General features: G+C 47.9%; 1 protein-coding gene across 2 annotated transcripts in view; it reads left to right on the forward strand.

The window, feature by feature from the left end:
- Window positions 1–17,890, forward strand: part of MCM8 (minichromosome maintenance 8 homologous recombination repair factor) — a 402,649-nt gene that overhangs the window by 242,491 nt on the left and 142,268 nt on the right. For both annotated transcript variants that reach the window (XM_085612630.1, XM_085612631.1), the window contains exon 16: window positions 12,570–12,779. In XM_085612630.1, the coding sequence (XP_085468756.1) occupies window positions 12,570–12,779 (210 nt within the window). The remainder of the gene's footprint in view (window positions 1–12,569; window positions 12,780–17,890) is intronic.

Raw genomic sequence — 17,890 nt, forward strand, 5'->3', positions numbered from 1 at the left:
TTGTAGAGCTCACCAGTACACACCTACTGTTCCATTATTACATTAAGTAAACAGTACAACGGAACTGTACTTTAAGATCTGAGGATCTGTTACACATACAATTAATGCTTTCTTGACTTGATATTGCCCAATTATCTTTAAACAGTGATTGCAAGCCATTGTGGAAATGTGCCTTTTTAGGGGCACACCGGTGCAGGGTTCACCCTTCTCTGTCCACGGGTCCTTAAACCAACAAAATAGAGATTGGCACTGGGGCTGGAATTCAAATAACAAGTTTATTAATCACTAATGAGTGGGACTACGCCCACACACCACTCTCAAGCGCTGCCTGAGGTAGTACATTGAAGTCACAGACCACAGGCCTTGTATACAGAGTTTGTTGCAGAGTAAGCATGTAGTTAGAAATAGAAGGTACAACCATACACAGGAATAACTACCGACAAACATGGGCAGATGGAAGATCACTTAGTCAGCAAAGTGGGAGGGGGAGCAGAACTGCTCACAGTTGCAAGACACAGTTGACAGTTATGTCTTTAGTCAGGTGCATTCTAGCAGCTACAGGCCTTTTCTCAGCACATATACATTGCTGGAGCTTAGAATAGAAGGAGTTAACTAAAGCTGATGACTCAAGCAGAATAGAAAAGCAAGCAACAGTGAAGACGGTAGAATCACACGGCTAGCAAAATGGATGCTGCAAACAAGATAAAAACCAAAGGAAATGATGGACGGAGTGTTGAACATTGCAAGCACTCACCCCCAGTCAACTGATCTGGGTTTAATCCATCACCGTTATTTAGCCCACTCTGCCACCCCAGTTCAGACATGGCCATATGCAAATCAGTCTGACCCTGTGCCTCATGGGAACAGTCCAGCCCGAACTGCCAAGCCATGTCTTCCCTGTACCGGAAACAAGCTTCCTAGGACCGGTTTCTGGCATTTCAGCCGTCTTCAGCCAGGCTTGCTTGAATCCAGTGGCAAAGTGAGCAAGGGACTCACGTCTGAGCATACCCTGCCAACTTATGGCGAACAAAGCAAAAACCAAAGGAAATGATGGACAGAGTGTTGAATATTGCAAGCACTCACCCCCAGTCAACTGATCTGGGTTTAATCCATCACCGTTCTTTAGCCCACTCTGCCACCCCAGTTCAGACATGGCCATATGCAAATCAGTCTGGCCCTGTGCCTCATGGGAACAGTCCAGCCCGAACTGCCAAGCCATGTCTTCCCTGTACCGGAAACAAGCTTCCTAGGACCGGTTTCTGGCATTTCAGCCGTCTTCAGCCAGGCTTGCTTGAATCCAGTGGCAAAGTGAGCAAGGGACTCACGTCTGAGCATACCCTGCCAACTTATGGCGAACAAAGCAAAAACCAAAGGAAATGATGGACGGAGTGTTGAACATTGCAAGCACTCACCCCCAGTCAACTGATCTGGATTTAATCCATAAACGTTCTTTAGCCCACTCTGCCACCCCAGTTCAGACATGGGCATGTGCAAATCAGTCTGACCCTGTGCCTCATGGGAACAGTCCAGCCCGAACTGCCAAGCCATGTCTTCCCTGGACCTTAAACAAGCTTCCTAGGACCGGTTTCTGGCATTTCAGCCGTCTTCAGCCAGGCTTGCTTGAATCCAGTGGCAAAGTGAGCAAGGGACTCACGTCTGAGCATACCCTTGATTGATTGATTGATTGATTGACCCTGCCAACTTATGGCGAACAAGGCAAAAACCAAAGGAAATGATGGACGGAGTGTTGAACATTGCAAGCACTCACCCCCAGTCAAACAAGATGGCTTCAGCTCATGCTAACAGCAATTATTTTCGATTTCCACACCATATTGACAGAACCAGAGACAAAAGGAAGAAAAAGTGAATTTCATTATTTCCATTCTTAGCATCACATACGGAGTTTGGGGATTCCATTGCTGAACATGTGGTGCTTACATTCCCTAGAATTTCCTGAGAATCACTAGTATCTTTGTGTGCCATTTTTTATCTGCCACACTGGAAGGCGAATGCGCCACAATTTAAGGACCAGTACTGTCACACGTTTCTATCTCTGTTCCATGTGGAGCTCATTCTAGCAACTGACTATGCTGGACCTAAGCATAAATCCGTGTTGAGTAATTTGTTCTCTAAGCAGCCACCTAACCTCCATGCCATCAAGTAACCAACAATTCACACACCACCTTTTGAACTGGAAGCCCTCCCGCCTATTCCTACACTGAATGTATAAAGAGTACCCGTAGAAGCATGGCACCCCAACTAAAATGTGAAGGTTCCAAGGGTTAATTCCCTCTGCATCGTACAATATCAACCTCCAGAAAAGGCTTAAGTATGACATTTTAAGATGGTATACAGAACACTGGTATATTTCCAAGTAGGTCCAAAGCATGACACAACACCTTCCAGTCTATACTTGCCACTGAAACCTGCCAGCCATCACATCGCTCTAATCAAGCATCAAACATGCCAAACTGAGCATGGATGGTATTGCTTTTTCTGAACCTCTAAGACTCACTCACCAGTATATCAAAATCGTTTATCGTCAGCATACCTCTCAGCCCTTATAGAACACCCACATTTCCCTCACCAACTTCAAATGACAAAGTTCAAGCTACCAATCCCTTATCTTAAAAATGGTCTAATAAACACAAGATCAGGCATGAGACACACCCTGAGCATTAACCACCTTCTTTCTCAATCTGAGTGTCGCTTAGATCTCTTCACTGAAATGTTGTTTGAATACAACACATTCACCATCCTTTGTGATGTGCTGCCTCCTGGTCACAAAATCATATTAAGGAATGTTGAAATCAAATTTGGCAGAGAGGTAGTTCTGGTCTAAACTAATAATTATTACATTCTGATATTTTGAGTGCAGGGAGGCCTGCTTCACCATTAACCATAATAGCTCTTTCATCACCAACATAATTCTGGTTAAGGGTGACTTCAATTTGTTAATTCACAAACTCCGTGCCAAACGTGCTATCAATCGGCTCAGTAATCTGAGGTCTCTTTTCAACAAGGTTGCAAGAGACCACACACACTAACAGCTGGGCACACACTAGGCCCCTCAAGTTTTATTTTTGCGTTCGCCTTCAAAACCTCCAAACTAACAGGGCTCATCTAAGCTTGGTGGGATTATTCTTTTGGCTCCTGCAACTTTTAACATCTAAAATATAAATGCACTATATACCACTGCAACCACACCCTTGATCCTTACCAGGCACTTTGGAAACAGTAGCACAGAGCTTTTCGAATCAACCAATATGCTATCAAACAATTGTATTGCATCAATAGCTCCCCAAACACTGCTTGACAAGCGCTAGCGAACATATTATCTGGTCCAGACATTCTAATTCCCTCCAAACCAAGATAATTTAAGGTGGCCCTCAACTCCTCAAACAAATGAGTCATAAGGGAACTTGCTGAGCTGAAACACACTAGCTGAAATTTAAATCAACAGTGGCTTAACTAATCCACTACAAGAGACTCAGTAGAGGTCACCAAAACTAACAAGATAGCCAAAAAGGCTTATTATGTGAAATGTATTCATGAGGTACCCAATCAGACAAATATCTCCCAGGAACTGCAAATGCCTTACAAACTGACCATTGCTCCTCCCAACAATACTGTGAAGACGTCCTTGAGTTCTTTTAGGTCATGTTCACCAATATATGTGAATCAATAATAAACTCTCTTGAAGTACAACCAAACCCAACCCTTCAAATTTTTCCCGTTAAAATCCTTTTTAACCCCCTTGTGAACGAAGGCTTATTCTCTATGATGGTAAACATGCTGTACCATGTTTAGTTTGTTGAAGGAGACAGGCTTTCAGACCGGAAGACGGTGTAAGACCAGAAAATTAGATGATGCAAGGCCTTCTGCTGAGGTCAAACCTGAGCCTGGTGGCAGAGTTGAATTATCTGAAGCCTTCAAATGAAGTAGTGGGGCTTTCCTAATAACATAGTATTACAGTGGTCCAGTTTTGCCAAGATGGATGGTCAGCAATGTGCTTTTCTATAGGAATAAAGCAGAAATGAAAGAATATTTGCTCCCTGAAACATGATAAACCCTAAGGAACCTATGAACCTTGATTGATCAGGCGTTATCATATTTTCAACACTTTGAAGCTCTACAAAGAAGGACAAAGACAATCTGGATCAGTTGCATCAGACACTCACGTTCCTCAGTCCTCCGAAGATCTCATGAAGGACAGCCATACTAAACATCATGAATAAACCTATTGCACTTACATAAAAGCCTTACAAAGAAAATAAAACTGTAAGCCATGGTAGACTTGAAGTTTGGTGCCTTCAAAAGAATAAACCGAAAACTGGTAAAGACATGAACATTTTAAACAGTTGAATCGATAGAAGCACTGAAATTACATAGAGCAAGAAACAAGGGCACCTCATCAAAGCCAACTATTCCAAAGAACAAATCAATAAAGCCTCAGAACACCAACCCAGAACATACTTCCAAGCCATCAAGCATTGTCCGCCCAACCTAAAAATACAAGATTCGATCACCAGCTTCTATTGCAATTAATGTTGCAGATCTTTCGCTGAATATATTTCAAAAACCCTCATTGAAACAAGTATTCAGAAACATCAACCAGTCTGTAAATACCTTCACGATCCTCTACTAACTGTTAGGTAGATAACCAGTTTCTACACCAAAGTATGGCAGGTTTGATTTCATCATTTTATGCAGATGTTATTCGTGAAAACATATTCATCCATAGTTGGAAAATTTCCATTATCCCTGAAATACTGGCAGGCCACACTCTTTAATAAAAAAAAAAGCCCAATCTTGATTCTGTGGACTTCAAAAACATCATCGCTCAAATCTACCCTTCTTTGTAAAATGATAACAAAAGCTCAGATCTGAAAGAGACAGTTATAGATTCCTTACCTTAGAATTTCTCTCTAAACGTTGGACTGAATCCCGAGAATTTTTTCTCAGCAGTACCCCTGTGCGTCGGTAGATGGCGTCAGTCAACTTGGCAATCGTGGTCGCCAGGATGACATCGCAGTGCCTACTTAGACGCCGGCCCTGCACGCTGACGTCCGTTCTTTCTTTTTCCGCGACAGCCTTGCGCAGATCAGGAGAGAGCTACCCCTTTGTCACTTTTTTACTTAACTTCTTCAATGTTTTGTTGAGCTCTTTTTTGAGTCTTTTGACTCCTGGTGCGCAAGAGATGTCCCAACGCCGGACCGGGTTCAAGTCTTGAGACGCCTGTCACAAGCTGATGTCTGTGATGTACCCACACCTCATGTGCCTTTGGTTTCTGGAGCGCGACTATGACCCAAAGTCTTTCTCCGACTTCCAGGCCATAAATCCAGGGTCTTTGCGGGAGCTGTCCCGAAAGCTCTTGGAGGCCTGGCGGTCGGTCTCGTTCGCGAGTAAGGTCTCGAGGCCGCTCACGGAGCACCCACATCTTGTTGCACTCAGTCTTCAAAGTCTTCAGGTAAGGCGCAGCACAAGAAGAAGGCAAAGAACCACCAGCTCTGTTCTCCTTCTCCCCTTCGGTCAACTGACGTGATGCGGGAACCGGAGCTTCGTCGCTCTAAGGCTCAATCTTCAGTGCCTCCTTCAGGGATGACTCTGCACCTACTCCCATTTCTGGGAGCTGGAGTGTTCTCTGCCCAACTTTGTAAATTTTATGAGGCCCTTCATATTGTTTTTGGGCAGCCCGACTTCGCAAGTTCGCCTTCTGACCCCGCGGAGCCGGTCGGGGGTCCTGGGACTTCGTTGCTGGCGGCTCGGCCCCAGTGCCAGAGGGCCCTGTGTATCTAGGCCTGCATCCAGATCTACGCCGGTCAATCTTACTCGACCTTCCCCGGCGCTGATCCTAGCGCCGATGGCTCCGGCATGCCTCCGTCCGGCCACGTCCACATCCTCACCCCTGAGATGGACCCAGACCGATGTCGGTCGATGTCTGACTTGATGCCGGAGGGTACTTTTTTTCCCCCTGTTCATCCCTGGTGTTCCCTATCACCCAGAAGCTGGTGATGAGGACTGAGAGGGGTCGCTGGACCATTTAGCAGGCCGGCTAGAAGAGCCAGACTGGAGAGAGGATCTTGGTGATGCCAGTTGTCTGGACACTTTTCCAGACCTTAGCAAGCTTTCTCCCCCTAACGTGGCTATGGAGAAGGGAGCGTCCTACGCTGTGGTGGTGAGAAGGGCGGCTGAGGTCTTGGGCCTTGAGCTCCCTTCAGTGGCGGTCAGGACTAACCTCCTGAAAGAGGTTCTTCAGCCTGCGGCATCCTCCTCTAAACCCCTATGACCTTTCAACGAAGCCTTCACTGACATCCTTCAGGGCACCTGGTCCAAGGCCAGCACAGGGGCTCCTGTGGAGAGGGCGATCACCCGCCGCCATTGCCCGGCCCCAGGTGATGCAGTTTTCCTCACTCAACACCCTTCCCTGAGAACTTGGTGGTCCAAGCCTCTTCGTCCAAGGGCACATTCCCTTCTGCATAGAAAGATAGGGAATCCAAGAAGCTGGATCACCTTGGGAAGCGAATGTTCTCTTCCTCCAGCTTAGCACTACGGTCTGTGAATACCGTGTGCCTCTTGGGCCGATACCCCCATCCCATATGGGACTCTGTTGCGCAGGTCCTGCCTCAGTGCCTCGAGGAGTCCCGGGCCGTTCTCACCCAGTCAGCGGCGGATGGGAGGGACGCAGCCAAATTAACAATAAGATATGGACCACTGACTCACTAGGCAGGACGATTGCCACGTCGGTTGCTCCTCTGCGCTACGCCTGGTTGAGGACATCTGGCTTTTTGGGGGATGTACTGTCTACCTTGATGGACACGCCCTTTGATGGCCATCATCTTTTTGGCGACTAAGCAGACTTGGCGCTCAAGCGCTTTCTTTAAAAATTCTTGTGCCACGGCCATATATTTGGGTCTGCTTTTTGTCCCTTTCGTGGCTACAAAAGGGGCACCCAGCCACGTCCAGCCCAGTCCAGCCACCGGTTCATGCAAGCTGCCCAGCCTCTGTGTGGCCGTGGATGTGGGACCCAGCGACCTCGCGGGTCTAGGAGCCAGCAGGCGGGCCAGTCCACCCTTTTCCCCCCTCCAGCCTTCCTAGTCTGACCTTTCAGGAACATTAATGGCCAGTGGGCAGCAGGATTTGCCATCACCTCCCCACTGGCAAACCATCATGTCGGACAGGTGGGTTTTGCAAATAGTCCAAAGAGGCTTCTCCCTCCTCTTCGAGACTAGCCCTCCCTCCATGCCACCGTCGTTCGATCGCATGTCAGAGGATCATTTGGCGCTTCTCCGCCAGGAAATCTCAGCTTTCTTGGCCAAGGGAGCTATCGAGAGGGTCCCTGGCCAGAAGTAGGTTGTGGTTGCTATTTCCACTACTTTCTGGTGCCCAAGTAGGACAAAGGCCTGCGTCCTATTCTAGACCTCAGGGCCCTCAATCGCTTCCTCCGGAAGCAGAAGTTCAAAATGCTAACATTGGCTCAGGTCCTTTCTACCCTCGACCCTGGAGACTGGATGGTGGCGCTGGACTTGCAGGACGCCTGTTTCCACATCCCCATCCTGCCAGCCCACAGACTCTACCTACGGTTCACGGTAGGCCACAAGCATTTTCAGTTCACCATGCTCCCCTTTGGCCTTATCAGTGCCCCTCGCGTGTTCACGAAGGTGATGGCGGTGGTCGCAGCCCATCTACGCAGATCAAGGGTTCCAGTCGCCCCCCATCTCGAGGACTGGCTGTTGAAGGCGTTCTCCCCTCAGACTGTCATGTCCCCCCCCCCAGACTGCGACAGACCTCCTGCATTCACAAGGGTTCACTATCAACGTGCTGAAGTCACACCTGACTCCCTCTGAGACGCTCCCTTTCATTGGGCCGGTTCTAGATACAGTGTACTTTCGGGCCTATCCTCCCGAGCAGCGATTCTGGGATATTCGGGCTATGATACCGATGTTTCAGCTTCTATCCTGGATTTTGGTGAGAATGACCCTGAAGCTCCTAGACCTCATGGCCTCCTGCATCCTGCTGGTGGATCATGCCAGATGGCATATGCGGACTCTGCAGTGGGACCTGAAGTTTCATTGGGCGTAGCATCCGGGGAATCTTTCCGACTACGTCCAGATCTCAGAGGGTACTGCACAACAACTGCAGTAGTGGTTACTGAACCAAGCTTGGGCCATAGACAGATCCCTCTTCGTTCTCCAACCAGACCTCACAGTAGTGACAGATGCGTCACTCCTGGGATGAGGCGGCCATTTGGGAGAGGAGGAGATTAGAGGCGTCTGGTCTTCGGCAGAATCCGGGCTCCATATCAGCCTGCTGGAGCTCTGGGCGATCTGCCTGGCACTGAAAGCATTCCTTCCCTCTCTCAAAGGGAAGGTGGTGCAGATGTTCACGGACAGCATCACCGCTATGTGGTACTGCATCAAACATGGTGGTATGGGGTCATAGACCCTATGTCAGGAAGCTCTTTGCCTCTGGACAAGGCTGGAACATCCGGGCATGACCCTGGTGGTTCAACACCTGGCAGGTTCTCTGAATGCTAGGGCGGCTGAGCTTGGCCGACGGCGCTTGGTATATCACGATTGGCGTCTTCACTCAGAGGTGGTGCAAGGTCTCTTTCAGCGGTGGGGAGAGCCTTGGTTAGATCTGTTCACCACCGAAGAGAACACGCAATGTCCGCAATTCTGCTCGTTGGAGTTTCCAAGTCGGCACTGGCTTTTTGTCGAAAGTGGAACTGCGGCCTCCTATACGCCTTTCCACCTGTACCACTTCTGCCCAGAGTGCTGAAGAAGATCAAGCACGACCGGGCCAAGTTATTCTTGTGGCTCCGGTCTGTGCGCGGAGAGTCTGGTACCCAGAACTCCTGAGCATTGCTATCGATCCTCCACTCAGACTGCTTCTTCGGGAGAATCTTCTGTCGCAGCAGCAGAGGACGGTTCTTCACTCGAACCTGTCCAGTCTCCACCTCCTTGTGTGGAGATTGAGCGGGGACAGTTGACAGCTTTTGACCTTCCACCCAAAGTCTGTAATGTCATCTTTTTCAGCCAGGCGTCCCTCCACTAAAACTGTATACGCCTGTTGGTGGAACAGGTTTGTGGCATGGTGCACAGCAAAGGCTGTGAATCCCCTTTCTGCCCTCTTTCAGAGGTCCTTTTGTACATACTTTCTTTGGCCCAGCAGGGCTCTGCCCTGGGCACTCTCAAGGGCTATCTTGCTGCTATCTCTGCTTTTCTTCGGCTACCAGATCAGCCATCCTTGTTCAGGTTTCCGATTGTAAATAGATTTTTAAGGGCATTACTCCTCTATTTCCTCCATCTCCTTTCATAATGCCTCTGGGGGTCTTGAACTTTGTATTAACCTGTCTTATGTGTGCTCCCTTCGAGCATCTTCACAACTGTCCTCTCAGGCTCCTCACTCTGAAGACAGCTTTCCTTGTTGCCATCACCTCTGTATTTCAGGGTGGGTGAGCTTCAAGCTCTTTCTTCTAAGCCCCTTTTCTTCTCTGTGCATTGGGACAAAGTGTTGCTTGGGGCGAGGCTCTCATTCCTTCCTAAAGCGATTACATCTTTTCACATTGGACAATCTATTACTTTGCTCACCTTTTTTTCCACCTCCGCACCCTTCCAAAGAGGAGGAGAGACTCCAACGTCTGGACCCTAAATGTGCGCTGTCCTTCTACCTTGACCGCACAAAAGATTTCCTGGTGGATGATCAACTCTTCGTTGGCTATGTAGGTGCCAAGAAAGGTTGGGTTGTTCAAAAGTGTACCATCTCTAGATGGGTTGTCCTTTTTATCAACATCTGTTACGCTTTGGCGAAAAAGGAACCTCCAATGGGGCTGCGGGCTCACTCCACTAGAGCTACGGCAGCCACCACTGCACTGGCACGTGGAGTTCCATGTCTTGATATCTGTGAGGCAGTCACGTGGGCATCCTTGCACACGTTCACCAGACATTACTGCCTGGACAGCCAAGTCCAGAGGGATGGCTATTTTGCCCATTTGGTCCTCCAGGAAGTCCTGGTGTGAACTTTGTTTGCAGACCCTCTTCCGGGGATAGTATTGCTGGGGTATCTATTCTAAGGTAAGGAATCTATAACTACAGTCTCTTTCAGATTAACAAGTTACTTACCATCGGTAGCTATGTATCAGTAAAAGACATAGGTTAGTTATAGATTTCCCACAGCCCCAACCCATCCGTCCCACTCTGCGAACTGACTTCTAGGGATAGGCACTCCCTTACAGGGCCCTAGTTGTGGCGCACCAGTGGTCAGTGTCTTGCATGGCTCTGCGCTTCTGGCGTGGAAAGTCGTGTCATAACTGATGCCAGCACGCAGGGGTGGCGTTTAAGTAGGTCCGCGACATCATCCGGATAACCACGAGGTAGACGATGGACGCAGAGTTGACTGATTCTACCTACCGATGCTCAGGGGTACTGCTGAGAAAAAATTCTCCGGATCCCTGGGGGGAAATTCTAAGGTAAGGAATCTATAACTAACCTATGTCTCTTACAGATACATCATTACCGAAGGTAAGTAACTTGTTCTTTACTATTCCTTTCACATTTAAAAATGAACAGCTGAGCTCTTTTCAGTGTGACTTCTGACCGAACAGCACTGCAACAGCAACTCTTCAAATGCAGCCATCATTCTCCATGCTTTAGAAGACAGCCATACATGCATCTTAGTTTTTCTTGTCTGATTAGCCACGTTTGACATTTTTAACTATGATACACTTCTTGCCGTCATATACATCAGAACAAGACCAATTACTTAAATTGTTATTGTTTTTACAGTCACCAACATTCCAATTTGTAGCAAGCATTGGCACAGCCGATAGAACTGGCTTCAGTAAGCCAGAGTTTTTTTTATTTATTTATGGGTTTTTTTGCAAACGTTTGTAAAAGATATTAAAAGTATAAAAGCAATAAAGCTTAAAAATGTCTAAAGATTTGTTTGCAAAAAAAACAAAATCGAAAAAGACCTATTGCAAAAAAAAGAATAATTATTAAATGGAAACAGAGGGTGCCTACCAGCCCTAGCACTGAAATGAACTATTTTTTATGTAGTTGTGCACATGTGCAAGAACAAACTGCTGTCACCCACGGTGAAGAGAGCTAGTGACTGAAATGGGTTGACCAAGCGCCCCATGCCATGGGATGTGGTGGGCGAAAGCAAAATGTGAATTGCATTTGAACAGACCATGGGGTGAAAAGGGCTGAGTAAAAGCCCCTCTTTGTAAATATCTGAATAGTTTTTATTCTGAATTTTGGAAACAATAAGGTTGACGAGGCAGCTGAAACTGGGGAAGGGGCATGGACCCCTAACTTTACCTGCACATTTCCCACCCATATGACATTACTGACCTTACAGTGTTCCTTAACAGTTCCTTTCCCCATAAACCTAAACTCACTAAAACTGAGTTTCTTTGCTATTCTAAAGAAAACATTCCACCTCTGCAATTATGGCTCAAACATCTCTTTTCTAGACCCATCCTAATTAAATCTTTTGGTTTCCCCAAAAGCCGAAAAATATCTGTTATACTGTATTCAAACAGACTAAAACCTGCTTTTAGATACTCATACTCTGGGAACTAAGTGTCACAGAATATGGCTGTATCGCTCTATTACCGCTGCATTGCTCTTTTAGCCGACCTCTTCAGAGCCACTCTAGTACCACTCAAAGCCTTTCTCCATGCTAAAGCACATCTTGCCCAATATGCAAAGAATCGGAAAGCATCACTCCTATTCTGAGAGACTTCCACTGGCTCGCATTAGGAGCCAGAATACACTTCAAAATGACCGGCATCACACACAAGCCCTTTATCACGGTCTGGCCATCTACATGAAAAATAAACTCCATACCACTGAAAGAGAAAGAGTCATTTGGAAAAAATCTAGCCTAGTACTGGAAATAACCAAGGCTGAAAATCCCAAAACTCAACAGGCCTTCTGTTGCCTAGTTCCAGACTCTGGGATTGCTTTGTGGAAGAACTTAGTCAACATGAATTTGAATGCCTTCCGTCAAAGGCTAAATTTTAACATACCTATTCGAATGACATTTACAAGTGGAAGAAAAAATATTCTCAATTCCATTCTATTCTGCGGTTCCTCAAGATCGCTGTATACTACTGTCGCGTGTTTATCACTCCACTGCCCATGTGTCTGTTTCTGCATGGTATAAATATATAATTAAAAAAAAAAAAAATGAGAGAGAGAGAGAGCTAGGGTAGAACATTTTTTAGAGCTTTCTGCATTGTTCTTATAAGGAGGAGACATCTCCTGGTGTTGCCTGTTATGGGGGATAGTTTAAAAAAAAGCTGCAGCGAAAGATCAGGAAAAGGAGCCTATAAATAGAGCAAGACGGTGAGGGAAAAAGAGTGGCAGCTGGAAGGTTTAAGAAATAGCTAACCGAATACAAACTGAAGAGAAATATTTTTATTCTTGAATGCCCTATTAAATTTTGTGTTCATACTTGGCCTGAGATTGTATGATTGAACTATGTGTTTTTGAATCATACAGATTATTTGTATAGGAACCCAGGTGCATACATTTACACTGGGTATGTTCTTTTCACAGATAAATGCCGGCGAGCACATTGACGTCATCCCACATCAGTTATTAAGAAAGTACATTGGGTATGCTCGCCAGTACGTGCACCCAAAGCTTTCCCCTGAGGCAGCTCAAGTGCTCCAGAACTTCTACCTTCAACTTCGGAAACACAATCAAGGAGTGGACAGCACACCCATCACTACAAGACAATTGGAGTCGTTGATTCGCCTGACAGAGGTGCCTTTTCCTTTTGAAATACAATAATTTATTTGTGAAAAAACTATGTAAACAAACATTGGAACTATACTTTCAGTACAAGCACCTGTTATATTTTTAGGTCAGCACTATAAATCTAACCTGTTAAATAACATGGAGTTTGTGTCAAAAGTATAATGTAGGAATGTTTCGTAAAGGGACTTTCTCCATGCTGATTTTGTGCACAAGCTAATTTCTACGTAAATGGAGCAATAACGTCTTCCTAATTAGATGTCACTTTAGAAATCTTTAATACATGGGATTCAGTGCTCTGACTGCACATTATAAGAATATTTCAAGTGACCGAAGAGTACCATGACCAATGAAAAAAAAGAGCTGAAGGTTGTTCACAAAGATCACAGAACTCTGATGTGATTTATAATATAAAGTGAGGAGTATTATTTTGTCATATAATGCCTGGTCATGCTTACATCCCCCCTCTACCATCTTTTACAATTTTGTTCTCTGTCTTTGTGATACCATTGTGGAAAATGTGTTGGATAAGCTGAAATCTGTGCTGTGAAAATCACATTACAAAATGCAGTTTGAATAGTTGAATAGAAGCAAAATATTTAAAGTACTTCTTTTCATCTTACCATGCTCTCTTCGCTTCTCGGATTCCTCCTCATGTCCCCTGCAACTACCCCTTCCCTCAAATCCAGCACCCAATTCCAGGTGTCCACAATGAACATGTCTTTTGATGGATCCTGCTTATTCTGCGAAGAAGCAGACTTGGACCTGGAGAGTTTGAACGGGAGCTGAGCCGTAGCAGTCTCCTTGGGCCTTATGCCACCAGTTCTGTAATCTCGTGAACAGTTACTCCCTTTCCAGTGGTATGCCAGAGGCTTGGTGTGTCAGCAGCGCCAGTCTCCACTGTCTGCATTCCAGGCCTCCCAGCCCTTTCCAGGTCAGGGCCGTTGCCCTGATAGACAATGCCCAGGCCATCATGGACAGTGCATGTCTCCGTACCCCGACCCTCCAGCGACAACCTCAAAACCTCTTCAGTTCGCCCGTAGTGGTAGACAACGATCCTGTACAAGGCAGATCTGCCACTTACTCCAGTATTGGAACTTTCATAGATTCCTATAGCTTGTATCATTCCCCGTCGTCGGAATGGGAGTCTCGGTATCCAAAATAACATAGCAGTAGGTACAAAAGAGAAAGAAAAAAGGCCTAGGCATCATTCCCTTTTGTAGCATATCTACCTCTTTTTGTAAAAGAGACCAAAATAAAGCAACAACCAATCAGATTAGCCTCACCCCACAGAACCTTCCTGAGAGAACCTCAGAGCCTCAGATTTTCTACCGCACGTTGTGCTTAGGGAGTCTCCTTTGAGCTCTGCTCACTTCAACTTTGTTGACTGCTTTTTTCAAAAAAAAATTTGCTTCCAGCTTGTTGCTGTTTTCCTTCTGGGATGTCTGACAAGGAGAAGAAAGCCCTTTTCAAGCCTTGTTCCACCTGTGGCAAAAAACGGGTTTACGTGGAGGACAGGCATAAGGATTGTATTTATTGCCTGTACCCGGAACATAAGGCTGCGGAATGCAAGATCTGCTGCACCTATTCTACAAAGACCCCCCGGGACCGTGAGGGTCGCCTTCTTACGTGGCTCTAGAAGCTTAAGTCACGGAAGGGTGCTGCATCCAGTGAAAGTGAGGACTCTTCATCTGGCACCTCCTCTCGCAGGCAAGTGAAAAGGGGTAGAGGTTCCCCTTCGCCATCCTCTGACCGCCCTGCTAAGGCCTCAAAACAGACCCCCCGTGAGTCTGAGAGCCGGAGTCCGAGTAAATCTCCTCACCACGGTGCAAAGGAGAGGGAAGGACTTTCTACTGCCCCAGCAGTGGTGGTATCCACTGTGGCGTTCAAGAAACCCTCTTCGCTGTCTTCAGAGAGGTCAGAAAAGGAATCTAGATCGTCGACGACGCAGTTGAAGACTCCGTCGACGAAGACTTCTAAATCTCAGCTTAAAAACGACAACAGCGGGAGTGTCGACGGAATCGTCGACGGCAGTGTCGAGGACGCCCATATCCTCATCGATGATCCAGTCGTCGACGGTGCAGCTCCCAACGACGACCTCGTAGACGATGGAATCATTATCGCCGACGGTACCGACAACGACCTCGTCGACGGAGAAAATTACAATTTCCTCGAGGCGATTGACACCAGATATGACATCTCCAAGGAGGGTGACCCCCTTGCCTCCCGCATTGTTATTGGAAGAAGAAGATTCTGATGGGGATGATCAGGATTCTTGTGGTTATGCCCATAGTCCTTCACAACTGCTGGTGAAATGTCAGGACACTGATTCGAAGGGCGACTACACGCCTGGGTACTCCTATCCACCATCCTATGGGCGTCAGGACAACGCCGGCCAGGGTATGGTTGCGGTTCCTTCCTCACTCCTGGCGGATCTCCAGGGCATGTTACATGATTATCGGGGGAGATTTTCTCACGCTCCTCCTCCTCCATCTTCGACTTCGTCGGCAGTGCATGCTGTGCCTACTCCATCGGCTCCTACAGACTTTTCTCAGGGGCAACCGCCTTAGGTGGTTTCTCACCTGCAAGTTTCCAGCCCAGGGTTGCCTCCAGTGATCCAGGTTGTTCCGGATGATTCCTCTGATGAGGATCCAGATGTTGGCAACACGACTAATCAGTGTGTTGAGTGGGAGGACTATGTAATTCCGGATCCGGCTTCACCGACTCCTGATCCGGTGGATTCTCCCCCGGCAGATATTGGGGGGGGGTTCCACAAGCTGATGGGAAGAGCCTCCAGTCGCTTCCAGCTTCCTATGCCGTCGGCCCCAGCGGAATGCTTCCTGTATGATTTTAAGGAGCCCTACAGGAAAGTGGTTCGTTCGATTCCCATTGTTGGCCATCTTTGGGACGAGGGTTTGAAGGCTATGAGGAACCCGGCTACTGCGATTCCGGTTTTGCCGCGCCTGGAGAAAAAATACAAGGCGCCTGAGGACAGTCCAGCGTCCTTGATTGGTCAGCTGAAGCCGGATTCAGTAATATCCCAGGCGGCGCAGCGCAAGTCGCGTAACCCTTCGGCGCCACTCACCTCCCCTCCGGATAAAGAAGGCAGGCGCCTTGATAATGCAGGGAAACGTTTCTCCTCTATGCCAGTCTTTTGGTAAGGGCAGCTAATGCATTGGCGATCCTTGGCCGGTGCGATCGCCAAATGTGGTGCGACCTTTCACCTTACTTGGACCAACTGCCATCGGAGGCCAAGACGGAGGCCAGGAAAATTCTTCAGGAGGGGGAGGCTACATCGGCGGAAGTGATTGACTGCGCCATGGACATCTCCACTACCGCTTTCCGTGCACTGGCAGGTGCGGCCGTTCTTCGTCGGGAGGGCTGTCTCCGGGCGACTTGGTTCCGACCGGAGGTTCAGAACAAGATCTTGGACCTCCCGTTTGATGGGGAGGCATTGTTTGGGAAACATGTCGATTATGCCCTCCAGGACATTAAAAAAGATACAGAAACGGCGAGGTCTCTCAGCACTCTCCAATATCGTAAAGTGCCTTTCCGTGGGGCCAGAGGGAAGAGTACCACGTCCTACAGAGGCTCGTACCAACAACAGAGGTACTCTTCTTATGGTTCGACACCTCAGTCGTATTGCCCGCAGTACCAACAACGACAAGGCCAGTCCTCGTCTTTCTCTCGCTCCACCACTAGGGGGAAGCAGGCTCGCCAGGGTCGTGACTCCTCCAAGAGACAATAGCGGCGTTCTGGCTCTGCCTACTGTACCCTCCTCTCCGTTGACACCTGTGGGAGGCAGGGTATCTCATTACCTCCACAACTGGGCCCAGATAACATCGGACCGTTGGGTCCTCAACATCATTCGAGATGGTCATGCGCTGGAGTTTCTTCATATGCCACCTTCCAAGCCCTCTGTTGCCATACCTTCAAAACATCTGCGTCTCTTAAGGCTCGAAGTACATCAGATGCTCCTCAAGAGAGCAGTGGAACAGGTTCCCCTGTCTCAGAGGGGGGGACGGTTTCTACTCCAGGTTCTTCCTGGTCAAGAAGACGCCGGAGAAATGGCGACCCATTTTAGATCTCAGGGAGCTCAACACCTATCTCATCTGTCAATCTTTTCGGATGGTGTGTCTCCAGGATATCTTGCGTCTCCTCAACCCGGGAGATTTCACGCCACTCTCGATCTCGAGGATGCATATTTTCACATCCCTATTCATCCGGCTCACAGGAGGTTTCTACGCTTCACAGTAGCCAAGAGCCACTTCCAATTCAGGGTTTTACCCTTTGGACTTCGTTCTGCCCCGAGGATCTTTACCAAGGTGCTGGCACCGGTAGCAGCTTTCCTCAGGAAGCAGCATTATCAAATCTTCCCCTACCTGGACGACTGGTTGCTGAAGGCTCCGTCCAGGCTCATAGCGGAGGAAACTGTTGGGGCGTGTACAGCTCTGTTCACAAATCTGGGTCTGACTCTCAACAGGGAGAAGTCGTCGCTCTGCCCATCCAAGAGGGCAAGGTTCCTAGAGGCTATCTTGGCAACGTCTCTCAACAAGGCTTCCCCAACTGTCGAGAGGCAAGACAAGCTGAAATCTTTGGCACATATATTGAGAAGAAGAAGGTGTCTTTCAGTACGCCGTTACAAATCCCTGCTAGGCGTGATCTCTTCATGCATCCCTCTGATACCCCATTGCAGATTACGGATGCGATCTCTTCAAGAACAACTAGACATGCAGTGGCAACAAGTTCATGGCTCTTTCGACGACAAGGTGGAGATTGCGGCGGCAATGAGGGACGCCGCCTTGTGGTGGACACAGGAGGAGAATTTGTCCCGCGGTCTATCCTTCGCATGCCTCCCTGGAAGGATTGGGTGCGGTGCTTCAGGACTTGCAGGTCAGCGGGCATTGGTTACCCAAGCACCGCCTCCTTCATATCAACCTCCTGGAACTCAGAACGATCCGCCTGGCTCTTCAAGCATTTCTGCCGCTGCTGCAGGGTTCCGCGGTTCTCGTCCGCATGGACAACACCACGGCCATGCATTACATCAACAAAGAAGAGGGCACCAGGTCTCTTCCGTTGTCACAGAAGGCCCAGAGGATTTGGGATTGGGCGATCCTTCA

This window comes from Triturus cristatus, chromosome 6 (assembly GCF_964204655.1).
Source record: "Triturus cristatus chromosome 6, aTriCri1.1, whole genome shotgun sequence".
Classification (NCBI taxonomy): domain Eukaryota; kingdom Metazoa; phylum Chordata; class Amphibia; order Caudata; family Salamandridae; genus Triturus; species Triturus cristatus.